This window comes from Miniopterus natalensis, chromosome 2 (genome assembly GCF_054644295.1).
Source record: "Miniopterus natalensis isolate mMinNat1 chromosome 2, mMinNat1.hap1, whole genome shotgun sequence".
Lineage (NCBI taxonomy): Eukaryota > Metazoa > Chordata > Mammalia > Chiroptera > Miniopteridae > Miniopterus > Miniopterus natalensis.
This window is the reverse complement of record NC_142082.1, coordinates 80687138-80710247: the sequence shown is the minus strand read 5'-3', so window position 1 is coordinate 80710247 and position 23110 is coordinate 80687138. Positions and strand designations below refer to the sequence as shown.

At 35.4% G+C, this 23110-nt stretch overlaps 1 protein-coding gene and 1 pseudogene across 1 annotated transcript in view; one reads left to right on the top strand and one right to left on the bottom strand.

Moving 5' to 3' along the window:
* Positions 1-23110, bottom strand: part of SUCLA2 (succinate-CoA ligase ADP-forming subunit beta) — a 62478-nt gene that overhangs the window by 29857 nt on the left and 9511 nt on the right. Inside the window, exons 3-6 of the mRNA XM_016219534.2 lie at positions 18096-18195; positions 17751-17913; positions 5186-5314; positions 1639-1777 (exon numbers count right to left, since the gene is read on the bottom strand). Coding sequence (XP_016075020.2) covers positions 1639-1777; positions 5186-5314; positions 17751-17913; positions 18096-18195 — 531 coding nt within the window. The remainder of the gene's footprint in view (positions 1-1638; positions 1778-5185; positions 5315-17750; positions 17914-18095; positions 18196-23110) is intronic.
* LOC148093725 (CDGSH iron-sulfur domain-containing protein 2 pseudogene) lies at positions 2628-3248 on the top strand (annotated as a pseudogene).

Sequence of the window (23110 nt, the reverse complement as noted above, 5' to 3'; positions counted from 1 at the left end):
TATTATTCTTTGACCCAAAGAATCTAATTCTAAGAATCTGTATGAAAAATCATCATTTCTATTAAAGACATATACAAATACAAGCTTTTAAAAACTGTATCTTTGAAAAATATTTTACATGAAAAAATCTATTATAAACTTTTGAGTTTAAAAAGGGAAAGATAGCCTGGCCGGGTGTGGCTCAGCGGTTGAGCGTCGACCTAGGATCCAGGCGATCGGGGTTCGATTTCCGGTCAGGGTACATGCCGGGGTTTCGGGCTCGATCAATGACTCTCTCATCATCGATGTTTCTATCTCTCTCTCTCTCCCTCTCCTTTCCTCTCTCTGAAATCAATAAAGATATATTAAAAAAAAAAAAAAAAGGGAAAGATACAATTTGAATACACTATGATTCCAATTACAAAAAAAGATTTAAATAATCTATGTAAAATTAAAAGAAAAACTGAATACAAACACACACAAAAACCCAGTTACTAAATTAAGAGAACAAAGAGATTCCCTTAGCAATAGAATATGGCTGTAGATTTTCACAACTAGAAAGAATTCAGGAGTCTTGCTTTCAATGTTAAGTATTATAATGAAGAAAATAATACAAGAAATATCTGTTTTATACAGATAATTCTCCTTCACTGAACATTTCATTTGAAAATGTGCTTTAGCCTTCACCTTAAAAAAATTTAATTACTTTTAGTTTTACAAACTACCTCTATTACCATAAGAGAATATACTCATTCTTCTTTATACAATCAAATAAATGACTAACGAAAAACTTGATTTGTCATAAAGAATTAGAAGTATAAAAGTGAAAGATGACCTACAAATGTTTACAAAGATTAGAAATGTCCAGAGACCTAAACCAAAATCAAATTACAGCAATAGAAGCAGTCACTATAAAATACCCACAAAAATTTAGACTAGAATAAAGCTACATACATTTAAAAAACACCACCACCATGTATGATTTTATTAGATGTCAAATGTTACCAACAAATTGTTGTGCTTGATATTAAAGATGGAAAGATCATTGAAAATAAAATTATACATGGAAGGCATAATAATTCAGAATCTGATTTACCTTTTAAACACATAAAAGAAAAGCTGTCAAAGTGGCAAGCTAATCTTATTTCTCTAGTGGCTAAAAATAAAGGCCTATGATGTCTCTAAAGTCTAAAATTTGTGGAGATTAAGATGGTTAATTCCCCAAAGCTACAGCTATTTACTTACTACACACTGGATACTCTAAACCAGCACTGCCCAAAGAGCTTTCTGCAATGATAGAAATGTTCTATATGTGTGCTATTATGGTAACCAATGTGGCTACTGAGCACTTGAAATATGAATAGTGTAACTGAGGAATATTTTAATCTTACATCATTTTAATTAATTTTATAGCTGGTGGCCACCATACTGGACAGTGCAGCTTTAAGCTCTCTGTGTATACCTAAATATATTTTTAAGATATTTAAGGTGTTTGCTTTAATTGGTCCCTTTAATATTTATTTACATTCATTCTATTTATTATAAAATAAGCTTCTAAATAGTAATGAATTCACTTCCTTATGAGTTCAACTTCCTTAGTAAAGCATACAATAGGTAGATAAATATATAATCAATTCTTGATAAAAGAAGATACTTTACCAGCTCCATCTGAATCCTCTACCATTGGATTTATTTCTACCATGGTTGCATCATATTTCAGAAAAAGGTTGTAAAGCTTGACCATGTTTTCTGCCGCAGAATCCACAACATTAGATGGAAATCCCATCTTCTGTGCAAGCTGAAAGCAATTTGTCTCCTTATTATAGGTATGTCACATATATCCAATCAACATTAAGTTATTGTAAATAAAAAACCTTGTTAGTTTACTATTTAAATAAGCATGAATCACATGTAGTCAAACATTAATCACTGAAGTAGCATCTATTACTAAATGGTTAAACAAAACGTTTTATCCAAAATCTTCACAAGGCAGGTGTTGTGCTCATTTTAAACTGAGAGATTCAAAGCAGTCGCGTGACTTGCCATTCACCTAGTTTCCAGTTCCAGTGTTTATTCCATGGCCTCCATATTACCTCTAAGCCTTATGGCCAACCTAAACTAAGAGGCCTAAACTATGTTTTATTAAAACTACATATAAAAGGTGCACTGGCAATCCCAATGGCCCAAACAATAGCAAAAATATAAAATCACCCTATTTTATTTAAGCACTGAGGACATATCCAGTCAAACAAGTACTATCCCACTCATTCAAAAATCTACTGAGCACATAATATACAGGGTGGGTCAAAAGTTGGTTTACAGTTGTTTGTATGGAAAATAATACAATAATTAATAATAATACAAGAATAAACTCTGTGTTCTTCATACAACTGTAAACCTACTTTTGCTCCACCCTATATGGTAGGCCCAAAAGATACAGGTTTTAAGCTTCTAATATAGTAGAGGAGTTTACAGGCTTGAGCAGAGATTCCTATCTAGATATACCTGAAGAGCTTTTTAAAAAATACATATACCAACGTCCCAACCTAGAAGTTCTGGTTCACAAGATCGATGGTGGACCAAGCATCCATAAATTTCAAAGTTCCATAAGCAATTCTGAACCACTGGTACAGAAGCTACATGTCTGTATGTTTATGCTAACTGCTGCCACTGCTCAGGTAAACTACAGGAGATTTTTCCTCTTCCAACTGCTATCATAGGCTGCAATACATATGACTTTCAATAATAGAAAATCTTAAATTCTCTGAGGCTGAATGTCATTTTTGCAAAAAGTCAAGTGCCAATAAATAAAGTAAATAACAAAGCTAAGAAAAGTGATTTTTGGTTAAGACTTACTTCAAATAAAAAATAGGAAGAAATAAAGTACTATTTCATTAACAAAGATTTTTCACTAGGTCGCAACCTACCGTTACGGGTTTAAAAACACCCAAGAACTCCAACAGAAGGATAGCTTGATTAATCTTAAAATACAAAAGGAAAATCCCAAAGTGGTGAATGAAATAAACATTGAAGACTTGTGTCTTACTAAAGCAGCTTATTGTAGGTGTTGGCGTTCTAAGACGTTTCCTGCCTGTGATGGTTCACATAATAAACACAATGAATTGACAGGAGATAATGTGGGCCCACTAATACTGAAGAAGAAAGAAGTATAATAGTAATGAAATAGGAGTGAATTGTGTGCTGTAAAATCTTATAATGATATTTTTTCATTCTCTGCGTACAGATCTTTCAAATGGTGGTCTTTGTTATTACTACTAGTGGAGTAACTATTTCTGCCAATTCATTTTCTTGCTACACTGTTTATATTTGATAGTTCATATATTCAATCATTTATATAGAAATTAAATTGTGTACCCTTTATTCTGACTTCAAAGAATTGATGTATCTTCCTACAATAAAACCAAAACACTTCTGATTTTAATTAATTGGGCAGTGGATCCAAAACTATTTCTTTGACTATCAATATTTTCAATAACATATATAATTTAGCCCGGCCAGGCATGGCTCAGCGGTTGAGCATCGACCTAGGATCCAGGAGATAGTGCTTCGATTTCCCGGTCAGGGCACATGCCCAGGTTGCAGGCTCGATGCCCAGTCAGGGGCGTGCAGGAGGCAGCCGATCAATAACTCTCTCATCATTGATGTTTCTATCTCTCTATCCCTCTCCTTTCCTCTCTCTGAAATCAATAAAAATATATTTTGAAAAAAAAAATAGCATATATAATTTAAAATTTTCTCCCTATTCTATTAAACATGTTATCTTTCAGTTACCTTCCGTTTTGATCAATTAAAGTGATTTCTTTCTTTTTCAGCCTTCCTCTCTCCATTCTACTTAGATCAATAAGGAAATATTACTCTCAAGAATTACTTGAGTTTTCAAAGAGATAAAGAGATTGTTGTCTAATAAATATAAATATCCCAATTTCAGGGAAGATATGAACTGGATATAGAAAGTTCCAACTAGGAACACTTATTTACATTATAAAAGTTTATTTACAATTTCTGTTCATTACTCAAAAAGTTATAATCTTATATTATTCCTTCAAGTATTCTTGTAAATGAAGTATTTTTTTCTCTTCTAAATTTAACTATACAGTCATCACTCTCATGTAACTACCTAATGAATCAAATCTCTGTCCCCTTTAAACATTTATGCCATTCATTTCCCTAAATGGCTTGCTTCAAGCTTAATCAGAAAAATTTCTCTATCTCCTTTAAACTTTTGTGTGAGTCAAAAATGTTGCTCTACTGTACTTTAATACCCTAAGCTTATTTTGACAGTTTCCAACTAATAGATGTAAATGTCATGCAAACTTTAGTATTCAAGTTTTTTTTTAAAGATGGTTCACTTATGTTTTATATCCAAACTAAACAATTTACTCAATAGCAGTATTACAAACAGGTCATACATAGTATTAAACTTCATGCTTGGGTTTGTTTTCTTGGGGTGGAGGTGGAAGAAAATAGAAGGGGAGGAAGAGGCACACAAGAACAGTACAGAAAACAGAATTGATCATGTATGTGCATACATAAAGTCCATAGCTTTCATCAGATTCTTAAAAGCATCCATAAAAGTAAAATCACTGATCTACTTGGGATATATATGACAGTATCCCTACCATTCCATACAATTTTCAGGGGGAAAAGGGGAGATAGGAACATATTAAAGGCCACGATGGGGATGTAATATCCAGACTAGTTTCTTCAACAAAAGAAAAAACATGGAGTAAGGAAAAAGAAACCTATAAATTAGAAAAAGACCTATGAAACGTTAACCAATGTTAATGAATACTGGAAGTCTAACGAACAAAAGCTTCAGATTTTATAAGCAATGAAGGACCTTATATGGATCCCCACTCAAACAAAGTGGGGGAAAAAAAAAACTTGGGATCATTAGGGAATCTGAACGACAAGTAATGATATTAAGGAATTACTGTTAATTGTACCAGTTATGGCTATTATCTTTTAAAGATACATACTGAAATATTTATGGAGGATATAAAGAAAAATATTGTAGATAGTTCTAAAAGTTTCCATTTCAAACAAGATATTAACATGCCTTGACACTCAAAACATTTTTAAAAAGTTTTCTGTCAATCATTTCACTTGTACAAAGTTAACTCTCTTTCTTCAAGTATTATAATTACCTAACCAAAAGCTAGAAATTTTTTGGAATACAACATACCCGGACAGCTTGTTCCTTTTTGATGCCTTCTACAATATCAATAGGTTCTTTAACTATGGCTTCAGGAGTCTCTGCAGCAACATCTTCAATGTTGACACCACCTTGAGAACTTCCTATTAATACAGGACCCTAGCAGGAAAGGAAACAGCCAAAACATCTAGATTTTATTTTGGACTTGTCAATAAAATTTTAAAACCTATTTGTGCACACTATGAAACTTATGCATCTATCACTCCCCATTCCTATTTTTAAATTTCCGTGAGAATTTATCCTAGTATCTCCTGCACAAGGCCCCATTATAATAAATTTTCAATTAAAATAATGGAAAAGAAGTGAAAAGGAAGAGAAAGACAATAGCTCACTGTGTGGGAAAAAGATTAAAAATATATACAAAATTTACAACAAGTTAATATACACATGTATATGTGAACTAGAACCTATTCATTTTTTGAAAAGACTGAAAAGATTATTAAAGTACTGTTTAAAGAACTTTTAAAAATCATAAAAACAGACTACTGATATTTAAAAGTACGTCTAATGAACAAAATTTTCAGGTTTTATAAGCTCCAGGCAACTACAAGTCAGTAAAACAGAAAGCTACCTACCTTAAAGAATATCTCAGGCTATTATCATCAACAATATAAGAAAGTGAGGTATAAATACTAATTAATAAATCAACCTTTAAGTCCTCTAAAACCAATCAAGGAAAAAAAAAACCTTAAGGCAAAACTATCTAATAGATTTGCTCGTTTATGTATAAAACTAAAAATAATCTTATTATGCAAAACTAAGGAAATGGTTAAAGGACATTACTACAGATCATTCTCAAGTGTATTTTTTAACATTAAGTGTATTTAAATGTGCACCCACCCACTATTCATATAAAGAGAAAAAATATGGCAAATAAAACAGTAAATGATAATACTTTTGTTACTTTGTATGTCACTATTTCTACCCACCCCCAATTAAAAAAAAAAAAAAATGTTTTCTATTGACTTCAAAGAGAGGAAAGGAGGGAGAAAAGAGAAGTATCAGTGAGAGAGAAACATCAGTCAGCTGCCTCCTGCATGCCCCCTACTGGGGATCAAGACAGAAACCTGGGCAGGTGTCCTCATCTGAGAATGGAACCCAGACCTCCTGGTGCTTGGAAGGACTCCCAACCAACTGAGCCATACTGGCCACCCCAACCCATCCCACCCTGAAATTTTTTTTACAATGAACATATTGTTCTCTTTTTTTTTGGTGATGACCAATGTTTGTTCTGTGTTTCTGACCAGAATGGGAATGAACAGGGAGAGAGGGGATATGCTTTTGGACAGAAACAAAGCTACACAAAATTGGCCTGGTTGTGCATACTGGGAAATCCTGGCTGAGACAGTTAATATCTTCCTATGGCCTCTATCAGTGCTAATCATCTAATATCTTTTTGGTCACGTATTAGTCTCAACCAGCTATAGTCTGAGGAGGAGGAGGAGGTGATTTGAATCATAAAGATAAATAAAATGAACTATGTGGTCCCTTCAGTTCCATTTACTTATGAGTGTACAGTGGGGATTTTTCTTTTTTAAATCTACATTATCTTATTATTTTTAAAAAATTTATCTTTATTGTCGTGTTACAGATGTCTCCCTTTTTTCCTCCACTGATCCCCTCCACCCTGCACCCCCTACCTTCCCCACGCTATTGTCTGTGTCCACAGGTTATGCATATATGCATATAAGTTCTTTGGTTAATCTCTCCCTACCCACCCCCACCTTCAACATTTCGAGTCTAACATCATCCATCCATACAGAGGGTAATGGCTCCCAGTACCGGAACTTAATTTTTTAAATAGAATTTATTAGTTAATAAAATTATATAGGTTTTGGGTGTACAGTTCTATAATACATCATCTGTACATTATATTGTGTGTTCACCACCCCAAGTCAAGTCTCCTTCCATCACCGTTTAACTCTCTATGCCCTCTTATACCTCCTCCCACCCCACCCCTTTTCCCCCTGGTAATCACCATACTGTAGTCTATGAGTCAGGGGGTTTTCTTGTTAAATTTTTTTTCTTAATTACTTTACCTTTTTCACAAAGCCCGGCAACTCCCTGCCCCTCTGACAGATGTCAGTCTGTTCTGTATCTGAGTCTATTTTTATTTTGTTTGCTTATTTTGTTCATTAGATTCCACATATGAGTAAAATCATCTGGTACTTGTCTTTCTCTCACTGGCTTATTTCACTTAGCATAATGCTCTCAAGGTCCATCCATGGTGTGGCAAAGGGTAAGATTTCCTTCCTTTTTTATGGCTCAGTAGTATTCCATTGTGTAAATGTAGCACAGCTTTTTTATACACTCATCTACTGCTGGACACTGGAGCTGCTTCCAAATCTTGGCGGCTATTGTAAATAACACTGCAATGAACATAGGGGTACATATGTTTCATGGGATATATTCCCAGAAGTAAAATCGCTGGGTCATAAGGCAGTTCCATTTTTAAATTTTTTAAAAAAAGTTTTTATTGATTTTTAGGGAGAGGAAGACAGAGAGATAGAGAGATAGAAACATCAATGAAAGAGAAACATCGATCAGCTGCCTCCCGCACACCCTCCAGTGGAGAACGAGCCTGCAACCTGGGCATGCGCTGTAACCTGAAATCAAACTGTGACCTCCAGGTTCATGAGTCAATGCTCAACCACTTAGCCACACAGGCTGGGCCCATTTTTAATTTTTTGAGGAAATGCCATAATGCTTTCCACAGTGGCTGCATCAATCTGCATTCTCATCAACAATACACACGAGTTCCCTTTTATCTACATCCTTGCCAGCACTTGTTCTTTGTGGAGTTATTGATGGTAGCCATTCTGACAGGTGTGAGGTGATTATCTCATTGTGGTTTTAATTTGCATTTCTTTGATGATTCTTTTCATATGTCTATTGGACTTCTGTATGTCCTCTTTGGAGAAGTGTTTATTCAGGACCTTTGCCCATTTTTAAATTGGATTTTTTTTTTTGGTGTTGAGTTTTATAAGTTCATTATACATTTTAGATATTAACCCCTTACCAGATGTGTCATTGGCAAATATGTTCTATCATTCAGTGGGTTGTCTTTTCATTTTGTTGATGGTTTCCTTTGCTGTGCAAAACCTTTTTAGTTTGACATCGTCCCTTTGTTTATTTTTTCTTTTGTTTCCCTTACCCGAGGAGATATATTAGAAAAAATATTGCTAAGAAAAATGTCCGAGATTTTACTGCCTATGTTTTCTTCTAGGATTTTTCTGGTTTCGAGTCTAACATTTAAGTTAATTCTTGTGTATGGTGTAAGAAGGTGGTCTAGTTTCATTTTTTTGCATATACCTGTCCAGTTTTCCCAACACCATGTATTGAATAGACTTGTTATTTCGTTGTATTTTTTTTGCCTCCTTTGTCAAATATTAATTGACGATAAAGGCGTGGGTTTATTTCTGGGCTCTCTATTCTGTTCCATTGACCTATATGTATGTTTTTATGCCAGTACCATGCTGTTTTGATTACTATGGCCTTAGAGTATAGTTTATTATCAGGTAGCATGATTCCTCCAACTTTGTTCCTCTTTCTCAAGATTGCTGTGGCTATTTGGGGTTGTCTGTGGTTCCAAATACATTTTCGGAATATTTTTTTTAGTTCTATAAAATGTCCCATTGATAATTTGACAGGAATTGTGCTGATGAACATATTATTCTTTTTTTTTTTTTTTTTTTGGCTAATCCTCACCCAAGGATATTTTATCCACTGATATTTTTTCAGAGAGAGTGGAAGGGAGGAAGGGAGGAGGGGGAGAGAGAGAGATATCAACGTGAGAGAGACACATCAATTGGTTGCCTCCCACATGTGCAACTGCAGCTGGGTACCCTGTAACCCAGGTACGTCCCCTTGATCAGGAATCAATCCCGTGACCCTTAGGTGTGGGGACGACGCTCTAATCACTGAAACACACTGGCCAGGACATGAACATATTATTCTTAACCCAGAAAAAAAGTATTACTTTCATTAAAAAAAAAAAGAAAAAGAGCAATTTCACTTTTTTATCCCAGTATCCATTATTTCAGTAACAAACTCATTTCAAGGTATAATGTAAAGAAAAAGCATTTTAATTATTACTGTTTAGAGGGCAAAACAGTCCTTCAAATTCTCCAAATAAGTCAACAGCCAAAGGAAAAAAATATCCATTACATTTTAAGAGATTTAACTGTTATTTGGGGGATGCGGGCGAGATGATTTAGAAAAAAAGTACCAGCCTCCAAGAAGAAAAACTGAGTGGCTGAGGAGGAGGGGTAGGTGGGAAATTTATATTTCCTGCACATTTTTGTGCCTTTAAAATTTTATATTATGAGATTAGATTTCAATACACATGTGCAAAATAAAAATTGGCTTGTCTTTGTCCCCAGGGTCTGGGAAGCAACCTCTAAACCCTCCATTACTGCCCGGCCGGGCATGGCTCAACAGTTGAGCATCAATCTGGGATCCAGGCAATCAGGGTTCGATTCCCGGTCAGGGCACATGCCCGGGTTGCGGGCTGCAGCTGATCAATGACGCTCTCATCATTGATGTTTCTATCTCTCTCTCTCTCCCTCTCCCTTCCTCTCTCTGAAATCAATAAAGATATATTTAAAATAAAAAAATAAAATAATAATAAAATAAAAACTTTTATGAGACTACCACAAACCAGTAAGGAAGTAGTAGTACCCTAGGCAAGTTTAACTGCAACAAAACAGGTTAAGAAAATTGTTTTCTTTCATCCAAGTCAGCATAACGCTCCCTCCCCCAACCCCAACAAGTAGAAATAGCTCAAGATCAGGAGAAATAGCCCCATGCTGGGCTTCTCTCTGGAGAGGGAAAGAGAAAAGCAGAATGTCATCCATAATTCCTGCTTTTCAGGGGGCTGTTCAAAGAACTGGTTTCAGTCTCACCAGTCTTAGAGAGTTAACTGGGAACCTGCATACTCTGAATGCCTGGGGGGCCACTGAGAACAAAAGAGAGCTCAGGAGCTTGTGATAGCAACAGAGTACTCGTAGTACTGCAGATAGAATGACACAGCTCACCAGTTGGGAAAAAGCACCCAGCTCATGGCTTTTCCCCCCAACAACTATAGGAAATAGAAGGACAAACTAAACCCAAAGTTAGCAGAAAGAAGTAATAAAGATTACAACAGAAATAAATGAAACAGAAAACAATACAAAAAATTCACAAAACTAAGAACTGATCTGTTGAAAAGATCAACAAAATTGACAAACCCCTAGACAAAGAAAAAATGACTCAACAAAAATTAGAAATGAAAGAGGAAACATTACAACTAATGCCACAAAAATAAAAAGGATCATAAGAGACTACTACGAACAATTACACACCAACAAACTGGATAAACTAGAATAAATAAATTACTGGAAACATTCACACTACTAAGACTGAGTCATGAAAAAAATTTTAAAAAATCTGAACAGACCTATAACAAAGTAAAGAGGTTAAATCACTAATCAAAAAACCTCCTAACAAAGAAAAGCATAGGACGAGATGGCTTCATTGAAGAATTCCATCAAATATTTAAAGAATTAACACCAATCTTTTTCAAACTTTTCCAAAAAACTGAAAAGGAGGGAACACTTCCAAACTTATTCTATGAGACCAGCATTACTCTGATACCAAAATGAGACAAATATGAAAACTACTGACCAATATCCCTGATAAATATTGATGCAAAAACTCTCTACAAAATATATCCAACCAAATTCAAGAACACATTAAAAGGATTATACATTATGATCAAATAGGATTTATTCCTGGAATGCAAGGATGATTCAACATACAAAAATTGATGTAAAACACATAACAGAATCAAGGTCCATGACCACAATATCATCTCACTGACACAGAAAATAATTTGAAAAAATTCAACACCCCTTTATAAAAACATTTAAACTAGGAAGAGAAGGAATTATCTCAATATAATAAAGGCCATATATGAAAACCTCACAATATACACCATACTCAGTGGTGAACTGAAAGCTTGCCTTGCCAGATCAGTAAAAAGGCAAGGATATACACTCTTGCCACTTCATTCAACACAGTACTGGAAGTTTAGCCAGAGCAACAAGGCTAGAAAGAAAAGGCATCCAAACAGGAAAGGAAAAAGAAAAATTACTGTTTACAGATGACATGATCTACATATAGAAAACCGTAAAGAACCAAAAAAATCCATTTAAGAACTAATAGTTCTGTTCAAATTGACACAGATAATTTACCCATAGTTTCAGTTGTTTACTAGAAACACTGGTTCCAAAAAAAAAAAAAAAAGAACTAATAAGTGAGTTCAGCAAAGTTACAGTATATAAAAGCAACACACAGATGTTTTGCTTTCTATACACTAACAATAAACAATCCAAAAAGGAAATTAAGAAAATGATCCATTTACAATAGAATAAAAAAATAAAATATTAAGAATAAACTTAACGAAGGTAATGAAAGGCCCACACACTGAAAACTAAAATCATTGCTGAATGAAAATGAAGATACAAATAGAAAGACATCCTGTGTTCATGGATTCAGAAATCTAATTTTGTTAAAATGTCCAATACTATCCAAAGCAATCTAGAGATTCAATGCAATCCCCAATATAATCCCAATGGTATTTTTTCCCAATACAATCTTTTCCCCATTTTCCTTTTTTTTGCAAAAATAGAGGAAAAAAATCCTAAAAAACTCACATTGGACTCTCAGATGACCCTGAATAGCCAAAATAATCTTGAGAAAGAAAATAAAGCTGGAGGTCTCATCCTTTCTCATTTCAAAACACATTACAAAACTACAGTAATCAAAACAGTATGGTTCTGTGATAAAAACAGATATATAGACCAATGAAACAGAATACAGAACCCAGAAATAAACCCTCATGTACATGATCAACTGGTCTTGAACAAAGGTGCCAAAGGCTACACAAAGGGTAAAAGTCTCTTCAACAAATGGTGCTGAAAAAACTGGATATTCACATGTAAAATAATGAAGTTGGACCTTTACCTTATATCATATTCAAAAATTAACTCCTAATAGATTAAATACCTAAATATAAATCTGAAACTATAACATTCCTAAAATAAAACATAGGGGAAGAGCTTCATGACATCAGATTTAACAAATTTCTTGGATAAGAAAACAAAGCACAGGCGACAAAAGCAAAAATTGACAAACAGGACCATATCAAACAAAAACTTCTAGGCAGTTTTGCTCAGTGGTTAGAGCATTGGCCTGCAGCCTGAAGTGTCCTGGGTTCTATTCCAGCCAAGGGCATGTATCTCGGCTGCAGGCTCGATCCCTGGCCCCAGGCAGGGCACATGCGGGAGGCAACCAGTCAATGTGTCTCTTTCACATCGATGTTTTTCTCTCTGTAAAGCAATGGGGGAAAAAAATCCTCGGGTGAGGATTAAAAAACAAAACAAACTTCTAGGCAACAGAAGAAAGAAAAATCAAGAGTGAAAAGGCAACCTACAAAGTAGAAGAAAACATCTGCAAACCATATATCTAATGAGATTAATATTCACAATATATAAAGAACTACAACTCAACAACAAAAAACAAACAATCCTATTTAAAAATGGGCAAAAAACTTGAATAGACATTTCTCCAAAGGAGATATGTCTTAGACAGCTTAGGGTGCTATAATAAAATACCACAGACCATGTGGCTTAACAGACATCTCAGTCCATGCTTCACACTCATACTAATCCCCTTAACAAATGGTTGTTTGGCCATGTCCTTCATATTCTGTCCCAAATAGCTTTCTAATTTTTTGCAATAGAGTTGTTCCCTCTTATTCACAGGAATACATTCCAAGTCCCAACTAGATGCCTGAAACTGCAGACTGTATCAAAACCTAAATATACTATGTTTTTTCCTTATACATACATACTTTTCATTTACAGGAAGCATTTGATGGCTTCTCTCTGTCATATCTAAATTGCTAACATCAGTACCCTTGCACTTTAGAGCCATTAGTAAGTAAAATAAGGGTTACTTGAACACAAGTACTGTGATACCCTCAACAGTCAATCTGATAACCAAGATGGCTATTAAGTGACTAATGGGAGGGTAGCAACAAAGGGATGATTCATGTCCCCAGCAGGACAGGGCAGGAAAGCAGGAGATTTCATCCCCATACTCAGAAAAGCATAATTTAAACTTATGAATTGTTTAATTCTGGAACTTTCCATTTACTATTCTCAGAATGTGGATGAGCAAGGGTAACTAAAACTGTAGGGGAGGTGGCTATTGCATAGGCAGGCTGAGAATTTTCCAAATCTTAAAGTTCTGACTCCTTTTTCTTTAACAATTCCTTTTTCAATTAATTTCTTTCTTCCCAAATTTTACTAAAAGCAGTCAGGAGGAACTAAGTTGCTCCTTCAATACTTTGTTTAGAAATCTTTTCAACTAAATATTAATATTATCACTCCCAAGTTTTCTACCTTCCACAAAACACAATTCAGTCAAGTTCTTTGCCATTTTACAACAAGGATCACCTTTTTTCCATCATCCAATAACATGTTCTTCAAGAACTTCCATGGTTGGCAATATTCTGCATATTGTCACATATCAGTATGCCAGGAAGGTAACACATTCCTGAGGACAATGAAAACTTTCACTTTGGGACTCTCCCAGACCTTGCTCTATGTGTATCTCCATTTGGCTGGTTCTGATTTGTATCCTTTAGCTATAAGAAAATTGTAATCATAAGTATATACTTTCCTAAGTTTTGTTAGTCCTTCTAGCAAATTACAGAACCTGAGTGGGTACCAGGAACCCCCCAATTTTTAGCCAGTTGGTCAAAAGTGAGGGTGACCTGGGAACCCCCAAACTTGAGGCTGGTGTCTGAGGTGAGGGCAATCATGTGGAAGACTTGCTCTTAATCTGTGACTGACACCAAGTACCCAGACTTGGGCCAAACTTCACAGGTTATTTCAGATACCAGACTCTCAAATTTGGGGGTTCCCAGGTCACCCTCACTTCTGACCAACTGGATAAAAATTTGGGAGTTCCTAGTACTCACTACAGAAGACATAAGAGTTTTTTAAATAAAAGAATTCATTTTGTCTCCTTAAGACTAAAGAAGAGAACAGTAGCAAACTTAAGAGAAATGTTTAACATTATAGTCTAATTTTCAGTTCCTCTAAACTTAAAATGAAAAAGTATTCTTCATTTCTTCTCTAGCAAGGCAGCTCATAATTATGAGCTTTAACAAAGATCTAAGGAAAGGAGAAAAATCTCGTGTTTAAGAAGAACCTGTTCAACTGCTGTCATGCTACTGAAGTAATATATAGATAAAGTAATCTATAGATAACCTCAAAATATAATTTGATTCAACAAAAGAGGCAGAAACCAACAATATTTTAACACGTTTGAACATTCTTTTGTTTTATTTTCCTTTTCCTTTTATATCTACTGTTAGGAGAAATGAAAAGCCATATAGAAGACAACACTTCTGGGGGAAAAAAGATAATATAAATTCTCACTAAAGTAATGATTAGATCTCTAAGAGTTGGCTGTAAGTTAAAGAAAAAGCTTTAAAAAAATTACATATGAAATTATAATATATAAAAGGAAGTGAATAAGCAGCCTTTTTTGTACTAATTCCCTGACAAATTAGAAGGAAACCCCAATAACTGTTAGCCAGCTGGTCAGAAGAAAGCTTACGTGGGTTAAATAGAGATCAGTTAAAATAATGACTACAGTTTTGAATTTTGTCACGACTGCTGAATGAGTAGCTCTTTCTGTTTAAATGATTTGGTTTTTAAATTTCAGCAATAAACTTTTAGAACAATTTAAGTTCTAGCAAATAGTTATAATTTCAAATAAATAATGCTATTTTCCCCTTAACCTACATTCCCTTTCTCTTACTGGTCTTACAAAAAGGTTTGCCTTAAAACAGATCTGAATATAAAATTATATGACAAAGAGGACACTTAATAAAGATCTTTTTAAAAAATATGAAAAATAAAATATGTAATTCTTGTATCACACTTTGTATGTATTCCAGGCAAAGTAAGAAACTGACATAGTATCACCCATTTACAGCAGATTGTAATGTTTTACTAGAAAAATAAATTAAAGTAGTAAATGTGACCTGTTAAATTAGATTTGTCTCAGTCCAAAAGTACCCAAAAGGCACTGAGCAAATGTTAAGAAATCTGATTTTTAAAAACTGCCAAAATAGAGAGTAGATAGTTAAAGTGATTTTTCTTAGCACACCAACTCCATGGTAAGTATCTGCCTAGGCTTCCTGAAAGAATATATACTAAAGAAGTCTATGACTCATCACCTAAAAACAGATAAACAACAAAAGCAACTTTTAATAATTAGTTAACTCCTATGATACACAGGAATTTAATTCAATGAAAAAAATGCTCTTTTCTTTTTATAAATAGCTGACTGATTTTTTTGTTTGTTTAATGGAGACCTACACAGGGATTCAAAGAAAATTTCATTGTATCCCAAAAAGTAACAAAGTAACGTCCGCCAACTCCACACTGGTCTAATGTAATAGCATCAAAGAACATTAAAATATGGCCAAATGGTTTTACTAGTACTATCAAAGTTTTAGTCTGAATTATTACAACTATGTAATACTTTTGCAAATGAAATAAAAACACTTTTCCTTAATGAGACTCAAATAGTTCTCTGATTATTCAAGTTCTTAAAATGAGTTCAAATTTGATCCTTTCCCCTAATACTAATATATCTTTGACAAAATATACTTAGAGTATTATAGTATCTTTAATAATGCATATTCAGTTTGCTACAGTTACTCCAATCAATATGAGCTACTCTGAATGTACAACATTACAGGACTCATAAATTGTTCATGCATATATACCTTGTTTCTAGCTATAACAAAAAGTGAAAACATAGTAACAAAATAATAGATGTTAATATATAACATCAATAAAAGAAAAGAAAATGTAATGAAAATAAGTAAATTTGCAAAAATATAATTTTGGGCCCCAGCAGGTTTGGCTCAGTGGTTAGAGTGTCAGCCACATAGACTAAGGGGTCCTAGGTTCAAATCCAACCAAGGACACATACTTCAGTTGCAGGCTCGATCCTCAGCCCCAGTTGGGGTGCATGCGGGAGGCAACTGATCGATGTATCTCTCTCACATCAACATTTTTTTCTCTCTCTCCCCCCCTTCCACTCGATCTGAAAAGCAATGGAAAAAATATCCTCAGGTGAGGAATATATATATATATATATATATATATATATATATATATATAATTTTTTTTTTTTTTTTGCAAATGTGTGTAATATATAAGGTTGTTGTCATGGGATTTCTAAAATAACTTACAAAACTAAATTCTACCATATACAGACACCTATGGAGGTAAAGACATCAGTGCTTTTTAGCTTATATCCTGAGTGGTTTTTACTACTATCTAGTGTTACCTTAAGAAATACTTTCTTATAAAATTAAAAGTTACAAAGACACCTGAAAATATCATTCAAACATTACTAGAAGATTTAATTAACTATAGGGACAAAAATCACAATATAGAAAATAACTATTTCTTAAAAAACTGTTTTATATAACAGAACTATTTTCATGAGTATTAAAATTTTTATTACAGCAAATCCTTACCAGGGCTTCCAAATATATACTCAGCTTACTTCAGAAGACAAGCTAGTTACACAGACACAGCTCATAAAACTTAACCAATACAGATAAAAAGCCAAATAGTTAACAGTACAAAATGATTACCAATGCTCTCTCTAAACATCAGGTCTATGAGTTTTTCTCTTAAGTTCACTGCTAACATTTTAGGTTCCATTAAGAGAGGAAAGTACAACTAGGGTTATGCTCCTTAGAATCATATTATTTGTTACTGAATGTTACCTTTCAACTTACCAAGTACCAAATCATCTAGTGAATCAAACCCCAAACTATAAAAAATACCAACAGGTTGAAAAAGAAAAAGATTAAGCCAGTGATAAACATTCTCCTACTGGGCTCAAAGACTTTCTCTTTGGTTAGAATATTCTACTCTGCTAGAAATTATTTTCTCAGTCTATAAAATCTAGAGATGACCTAAATTGCAATTAGCAAATTAATCATTTAAAAATCTTGTGGATTTTATTTCAGCAGGGTTTTGCTTATAGTTTTTTTACCACAATATTACATATTAAATTTTTAGCATCAACCATGCTATTGTTAAAAAATCAACCATGCTATTGTTAAAAAATGCCACAAGTCCAGCGGGTGTGGCTCAGAAGTTGAGCATCAACCTATGATACAGACAATCACGGTTCGATTCCCGGTCATGGCATATGCCTGGGTTGATGGCTCAATCCCCAGTAGGCGGCGTGCAGGAGGCAGCTGATCAATGACTCATCATTGATGTTTCTATCTCTCTCTCTCCCTTTCCCTTCCTCTCTCTGAAATCAATAAAGACATATTAAAAATAAATAGTGTGCCTATGATATATATATAAACAGAATAATCAACTTTTGAAACTCAATGTATTAAAGTCATCCTAAATATATCATGACTACAATTACTCACTTGAAATGACCTTTCCATTGTTATTGCAAAGTAGTATTCTCTCCTGGGATATCTTCGCTCACAAACCAACACTTGATTGCAAATTCTGCCCTTTTCTCCTGTTTGCTTGGTAAACAACTTTTTCCCAATCATTTGTGAGGAAACAGCTTTTGCTTCTTCTGGACTGAAATAAGAAAAAGAACTCAAATTCTTTCTTCCTCCAAATGAGAAAAACAAAAGCACATAATAGGCAAAATCTTATCTCATCTAATATTTAAATCTCGGTATTTTCATCAATTCAATGAAGAGGGGAATCTTTTACAATGATTTTTTTAATAATGATTTTTCTTCAAAAACACAACTTACGAGAAAACTATCTTCACTCCTCCTTTGAGGCCACTTTCAAATGTTCCTTTTCCTCTACCACCAGCTAAAACCTGTGCCTTTATCACAACATCTTTTGAACCTAGAAGAAAAACACTTGTATTAGATATAAAGCATGGGGAAGCATGCAAGACACAATATTTTGTTATTCAAGCATACATATTAAGTGGTGGTATTAAATGTAGTAAAGTTTCATTTATCCACAATGTCAAAAAAATAAGTCATTCCATGTATGCAGATTTGCAAGATCAGAACACTTAAAACATTCACCATCTAAAAACCCACAACATAAAGGAATTAGCCACTCATATTAAACCATTTTTAAAGCATACAGAAAGTAATTTTACCTTTCCTTAAAAATTTTAAATATCTAGTACTTTGGAAGGTATTAAAAGTACAAAATCAAGACTCAAATGTCTTCCTAACAGTTCCCTCCTTTTCTAGGCACATGTAAACTTGCTACCCTGTGAAAATTTGAGTTATAAATGCTATTTTGAACAGAAATATAACCTCAGGGGGAAATGCCAGTACTGATACCAATTTACATTGTCCCACTAACAGAAAGCCCCATTAATATACATTCTTGAGCTGTACTGTTGTGAGTACTAGCAGGAGTTAAGGTATGTTTATCAAAGGATTCCAGAATGTTATGCTTATAAATCTTTAAAATATTTCAAAATAAATACTCCGAATTTTTCTTTAACAGAAAGACTGATCTCTCTTCCTCCCCTTTCTAACTTGCTGGAGAAAAATCAACAAACTAGCTGTTTGGCCTAGGTACACCTGCCATTCATTATCCCGGGTAATACCTCTTAAAGGTTCATTCTCTATCTCCACCAGAGTCAGAATTTCGGATCCTACTCATTTTGCTTCTCATAGCATTTTACCACATTAGCAGTATAACACCAACATTACATTGTGGCATAAAAATTAACCTTTGAGGTCAGACTTAAGGGCACTGTCTTATTCACTGTATTCCTAGCAAAAAAACAGGCCCTGGGATATAACAACCACTCCACAAATGTGTATTTGAACACACGGAAGATGGGAACTCTACTACTGGGGAGAAGTCATGCCATAATACACATACCAAGTAAAATGATTAGACTCCCACCTAATCAAGGAAGTAGCAAATGCAGCTTGTGATCAAACAAATAAAAAATGACCTAAAGTTTACACTTAAAAAATTTTTAAAGCCCGGCCAGCGTGGCTCAGCAGTTGAGCACCAACCTATGATTCAGGAGGTTACAGTTCAATTCCCGGTCAGGGCTCATGCCTAGGTTGCGGGCTAGATCCCCAGCTGGGGGCGTGCAGGAGGCAGCCAATCGGTGACTCTCTCTTATCACTGATGTTTCTATCTCCCTCTCCCTCTCCTTTCCTCTCTCTGAAATCAATAAAAATATATTTAAATACAAACAAAAAACAATTATTACAAAAGAATGTTTAGAAAATCAATCATGCCTAATAAATCGAGTCTACATTGAAAATGTAGACCTTAAGTCAGAAGATGGCCCTGAGTCCAAAAGGTCGTTTTTTTTAAAAAAATTCTCTTTCTCACACCCCACAGTCAGTCAGGAAATCATCCTGGTTCTATCTTCAAAGTGTATCCAGAATCTTGACCACTCATCATCTCGTTTGGAGGCTGTTCCCAGCCATTATTGTATCTCACCTAGATTACCTTCTCTCTGACAGAACATATTCAAAGCAGCAGCCAAAGTGAATACCTCACTCCTCTACTTAAAACCTTGCACTGAATGCCCATTTCACTCAGAGTAAGAGCCCCAGTCCTAACTGTGGCCTACTACAAGGCCCTATACAATCCCCCAGCACCCTTCCCCTTTTATCTATGCCCTCCTCATTGCTCACTCCACTCCAGTCACACTAGTCTCCACTGTTCCCAGGAGTGCTCCTGCCTTCAGAACATGGCTCTAATGCTCCTTTCTAGCTGGAACACTCTTTCTCCACGTATCCATTTGGAAAATGGAAAAGGTCCTCATTCCCCTGAAGTTTTTCTTCAAATCTCACATTGTCCAAGAGGCTTAACCGCATCATCCCACCTAATACAACTGTGACCAATTCCCTTTATCCTGCTCTACTATGTTTTCCACAGAAGTCAATACTTTCAAACGTAATATATAATTTCTCATGTTTATTGTTTTTATCTCCCATTAGAATATAGGCCCTAGGACAGAATCTTTGTTGTGCTTGTTGATGTTGAATAAAAGAACATTTAAAAATGGGGAGAATTCTTATTGATTTTCCACTGCTCTTGAAAAAGCTCAGACACACCTTTGTCAATTTGCCACAGTCCCTACCATTCCCAAGTGTAGCAACTAATATTAGATGAAGATTAGAGAAAACTTCGAAGTTTCTTTAAAACTAACAAAAATTTTCTTATTGAAAAGACAACAGATAGCCTAAGGGACTATGGCAAATCAGAGAGTTTATGCCCAAACTAATGCAGCAGTAACTAGTCATTTTACCTGTTTCTGGTTACTTGCCAAGTTACAGTTTTCCAATACTTTAGAAATATTCATTTATATCCAAAGAGGATAGCTATAATCCAAATAGTGTAAGTGTAATGTATAAATGGTCAATAGTTAAACAGGTGCTTTGCTGGGCTAAATTAAAACATTCCTATTCATTAAACTAGTAAGTTAACAAATGACCTATTAAATAAGAGTAATGAAGCTCTACTTTTTCAAAAACATTTTACAAGACAGAAAGCTCTTCCACCAAAGTATCAGTTTCCTTTCTTTAGAAATATGAACTTCTTACAGAGATGATGTTTCAAAAGTTGCTTCTAAGAAAGCCCTTCACAACAACAAAAAAAGCCAAAAAAAGAAAGAGAACTTTTCTGTCATCTTAGGTTAGTCTTATTACTTTTGGCCCTTTATTCTAGTCAAACAAGATCTAGGGACTGCAAAATTATCTTTAAAATACAGTAACCATCCCTCTTGGTTTTAGTCACTCACAGATGTTTTAAGCATTCCTTATATACAGTCATCTAATAAAACACTAAAAAGAAGAAAAAAAGGACATCCAATCAATATGGTAGAGAAGGTAAACACTGCGCTCAACTCCTCCCATGATCACATCAAAATTACAACTAAACTGAGGAACAACCATCACTGAGAACCGCCAAAATCCTAGCTGAACAGAAGTCCTATAACTAAGGATATGAGACCCTGCCCAGTAGCTCAGTTGGTTAGAGAGTCGTCCCTATACGCCAAGGTTCGATCTCTAGTCAGGACACATACAAGAAGCAACCAATAAATGCGTAAGTGGAACAACAAGATAGATGTTTCTCTCTTTCTAAAATCAATAAAATAAATAAATAAGGACATGCAGAAGAAGCCACAGAGGCTGAAAAGAGGAGCAAAGAGGTGGGTCAAGAAGGCCCCATGTCCATGGTGTGGTGGTTAAAAATCTGGAGGGATATCTTGGCTGCGGAGCCCTCTCACCCCCCCACAACCTCGCTGAGGAGCGAGGGGTCCCAGCCCCACACAAGGCTCCCAAGCCCAGGGCTCCACAGAGGGCTGCTGAAGTCTTAGGCACAAGGATTATTTGCTGATGGACTCATTCACTCTGATCTCTAGCAATGGGGCAGCAGCTCAAAAAGGGCCAGGGACAACCAGGTAAGAACTGAATTGCCTGGCTTCAAGGTGAGGGCTGAATTAACAGCTTTGACCAGACAGAAGTACTGACAGACACCACTGTTCCTTTGTTAAACCCTTCCCCAATCCAGCCTTCAGGCAGGGTAAGGCACCAAATCTGAGTCTGCACTGAATTGGCTAATACCACTTGCACTACCCCCTGGTGATTCCCAGAGTCTCCATCAAACCCAACTTGCTGGCCCACTCAAGTGACTTCCTCAACTTTTCCACACTAACAGCCTGTCTCTACTTTGCTGCAAACTTTCCTAAAACCTGAAAGGTTCCCAACTCTAAACAAGCAGTGATTGACCTTAGCATGTCCCATACCTCTTGCTAAATGGCCCAACGGCTGGCACTAAAGGCAGCTGGCCTCAGTTGGCAGCTTAGCCTCTCCTAGGTACCTCCAAGTACAAGTGGCAATCATCTGCAGATCACTTTCTAGCTCATACCAGGTGGCCCTGAGCCAGGCACAGGCAGTGGCTGACCTTAGACAGCATCAGAGACCCTCCCAAGAGGCCCCAGAACAAACTCAAGTGTCCAGAGCACCACCCAATTGTCTCTGCAAACAACACTCCCAAAGGGTGGACTCCGCAGACACCAGAGCCCCAAACAACAGCTTGTCCATTATACTCATGGCCAATCCTTACAGCCAGTCAGCCTGAGGGTCAATCCAACCCACTGACATGCCAACAGCAATCAAGGCTCAACAACAAGAGGGCACACACAACCCACACAAGGAACACCCCAGAGCACCCAGTCCAGGTGACCAGGGCTAAGGCGCCACTGGGCGACACAGGACACCTACTACATAAGGCAAACCTGTCAAAACTAGGAGATAAAGCAGATCGACCTCATATATATAGAAACAAACACAGGGAGGAGACAAATGAAAGTACAGAATAAAACTCCGGAAAAAGAACTAAACAAAACCAAAACAAGCAACTTACTAGATGGTAAATTGTAACAGTGGTTATAAGGATGGTCAAAACAGTGGTCATAAGGATGCCCAATGAAATTAGAAGAGTAGATGAACTCAATGAGAACTTTAACAAAGAGATAGGAAACATAAAAATGGAGATACAAAACATAAATAAGAACCACTCGGAAGTTAAGAATACAATAAGAGAAATGAAGAATACATTAGAGGGACTCAACAGTAGATCACATGAAGCAAAGGATCAAATCAGTGATTTCGAAGACAAGGTAGCAAAAAATACCCAATCAGAACAGAAAAAAAAAAGGATCCAAAAAAATTAGGATAGTTTAAGGCACTTCTGGGACAATATCAAGTGTAACAACATGCATGTCATAGGTGTATCAGAAGGGGGAGAGAGAAAGCAA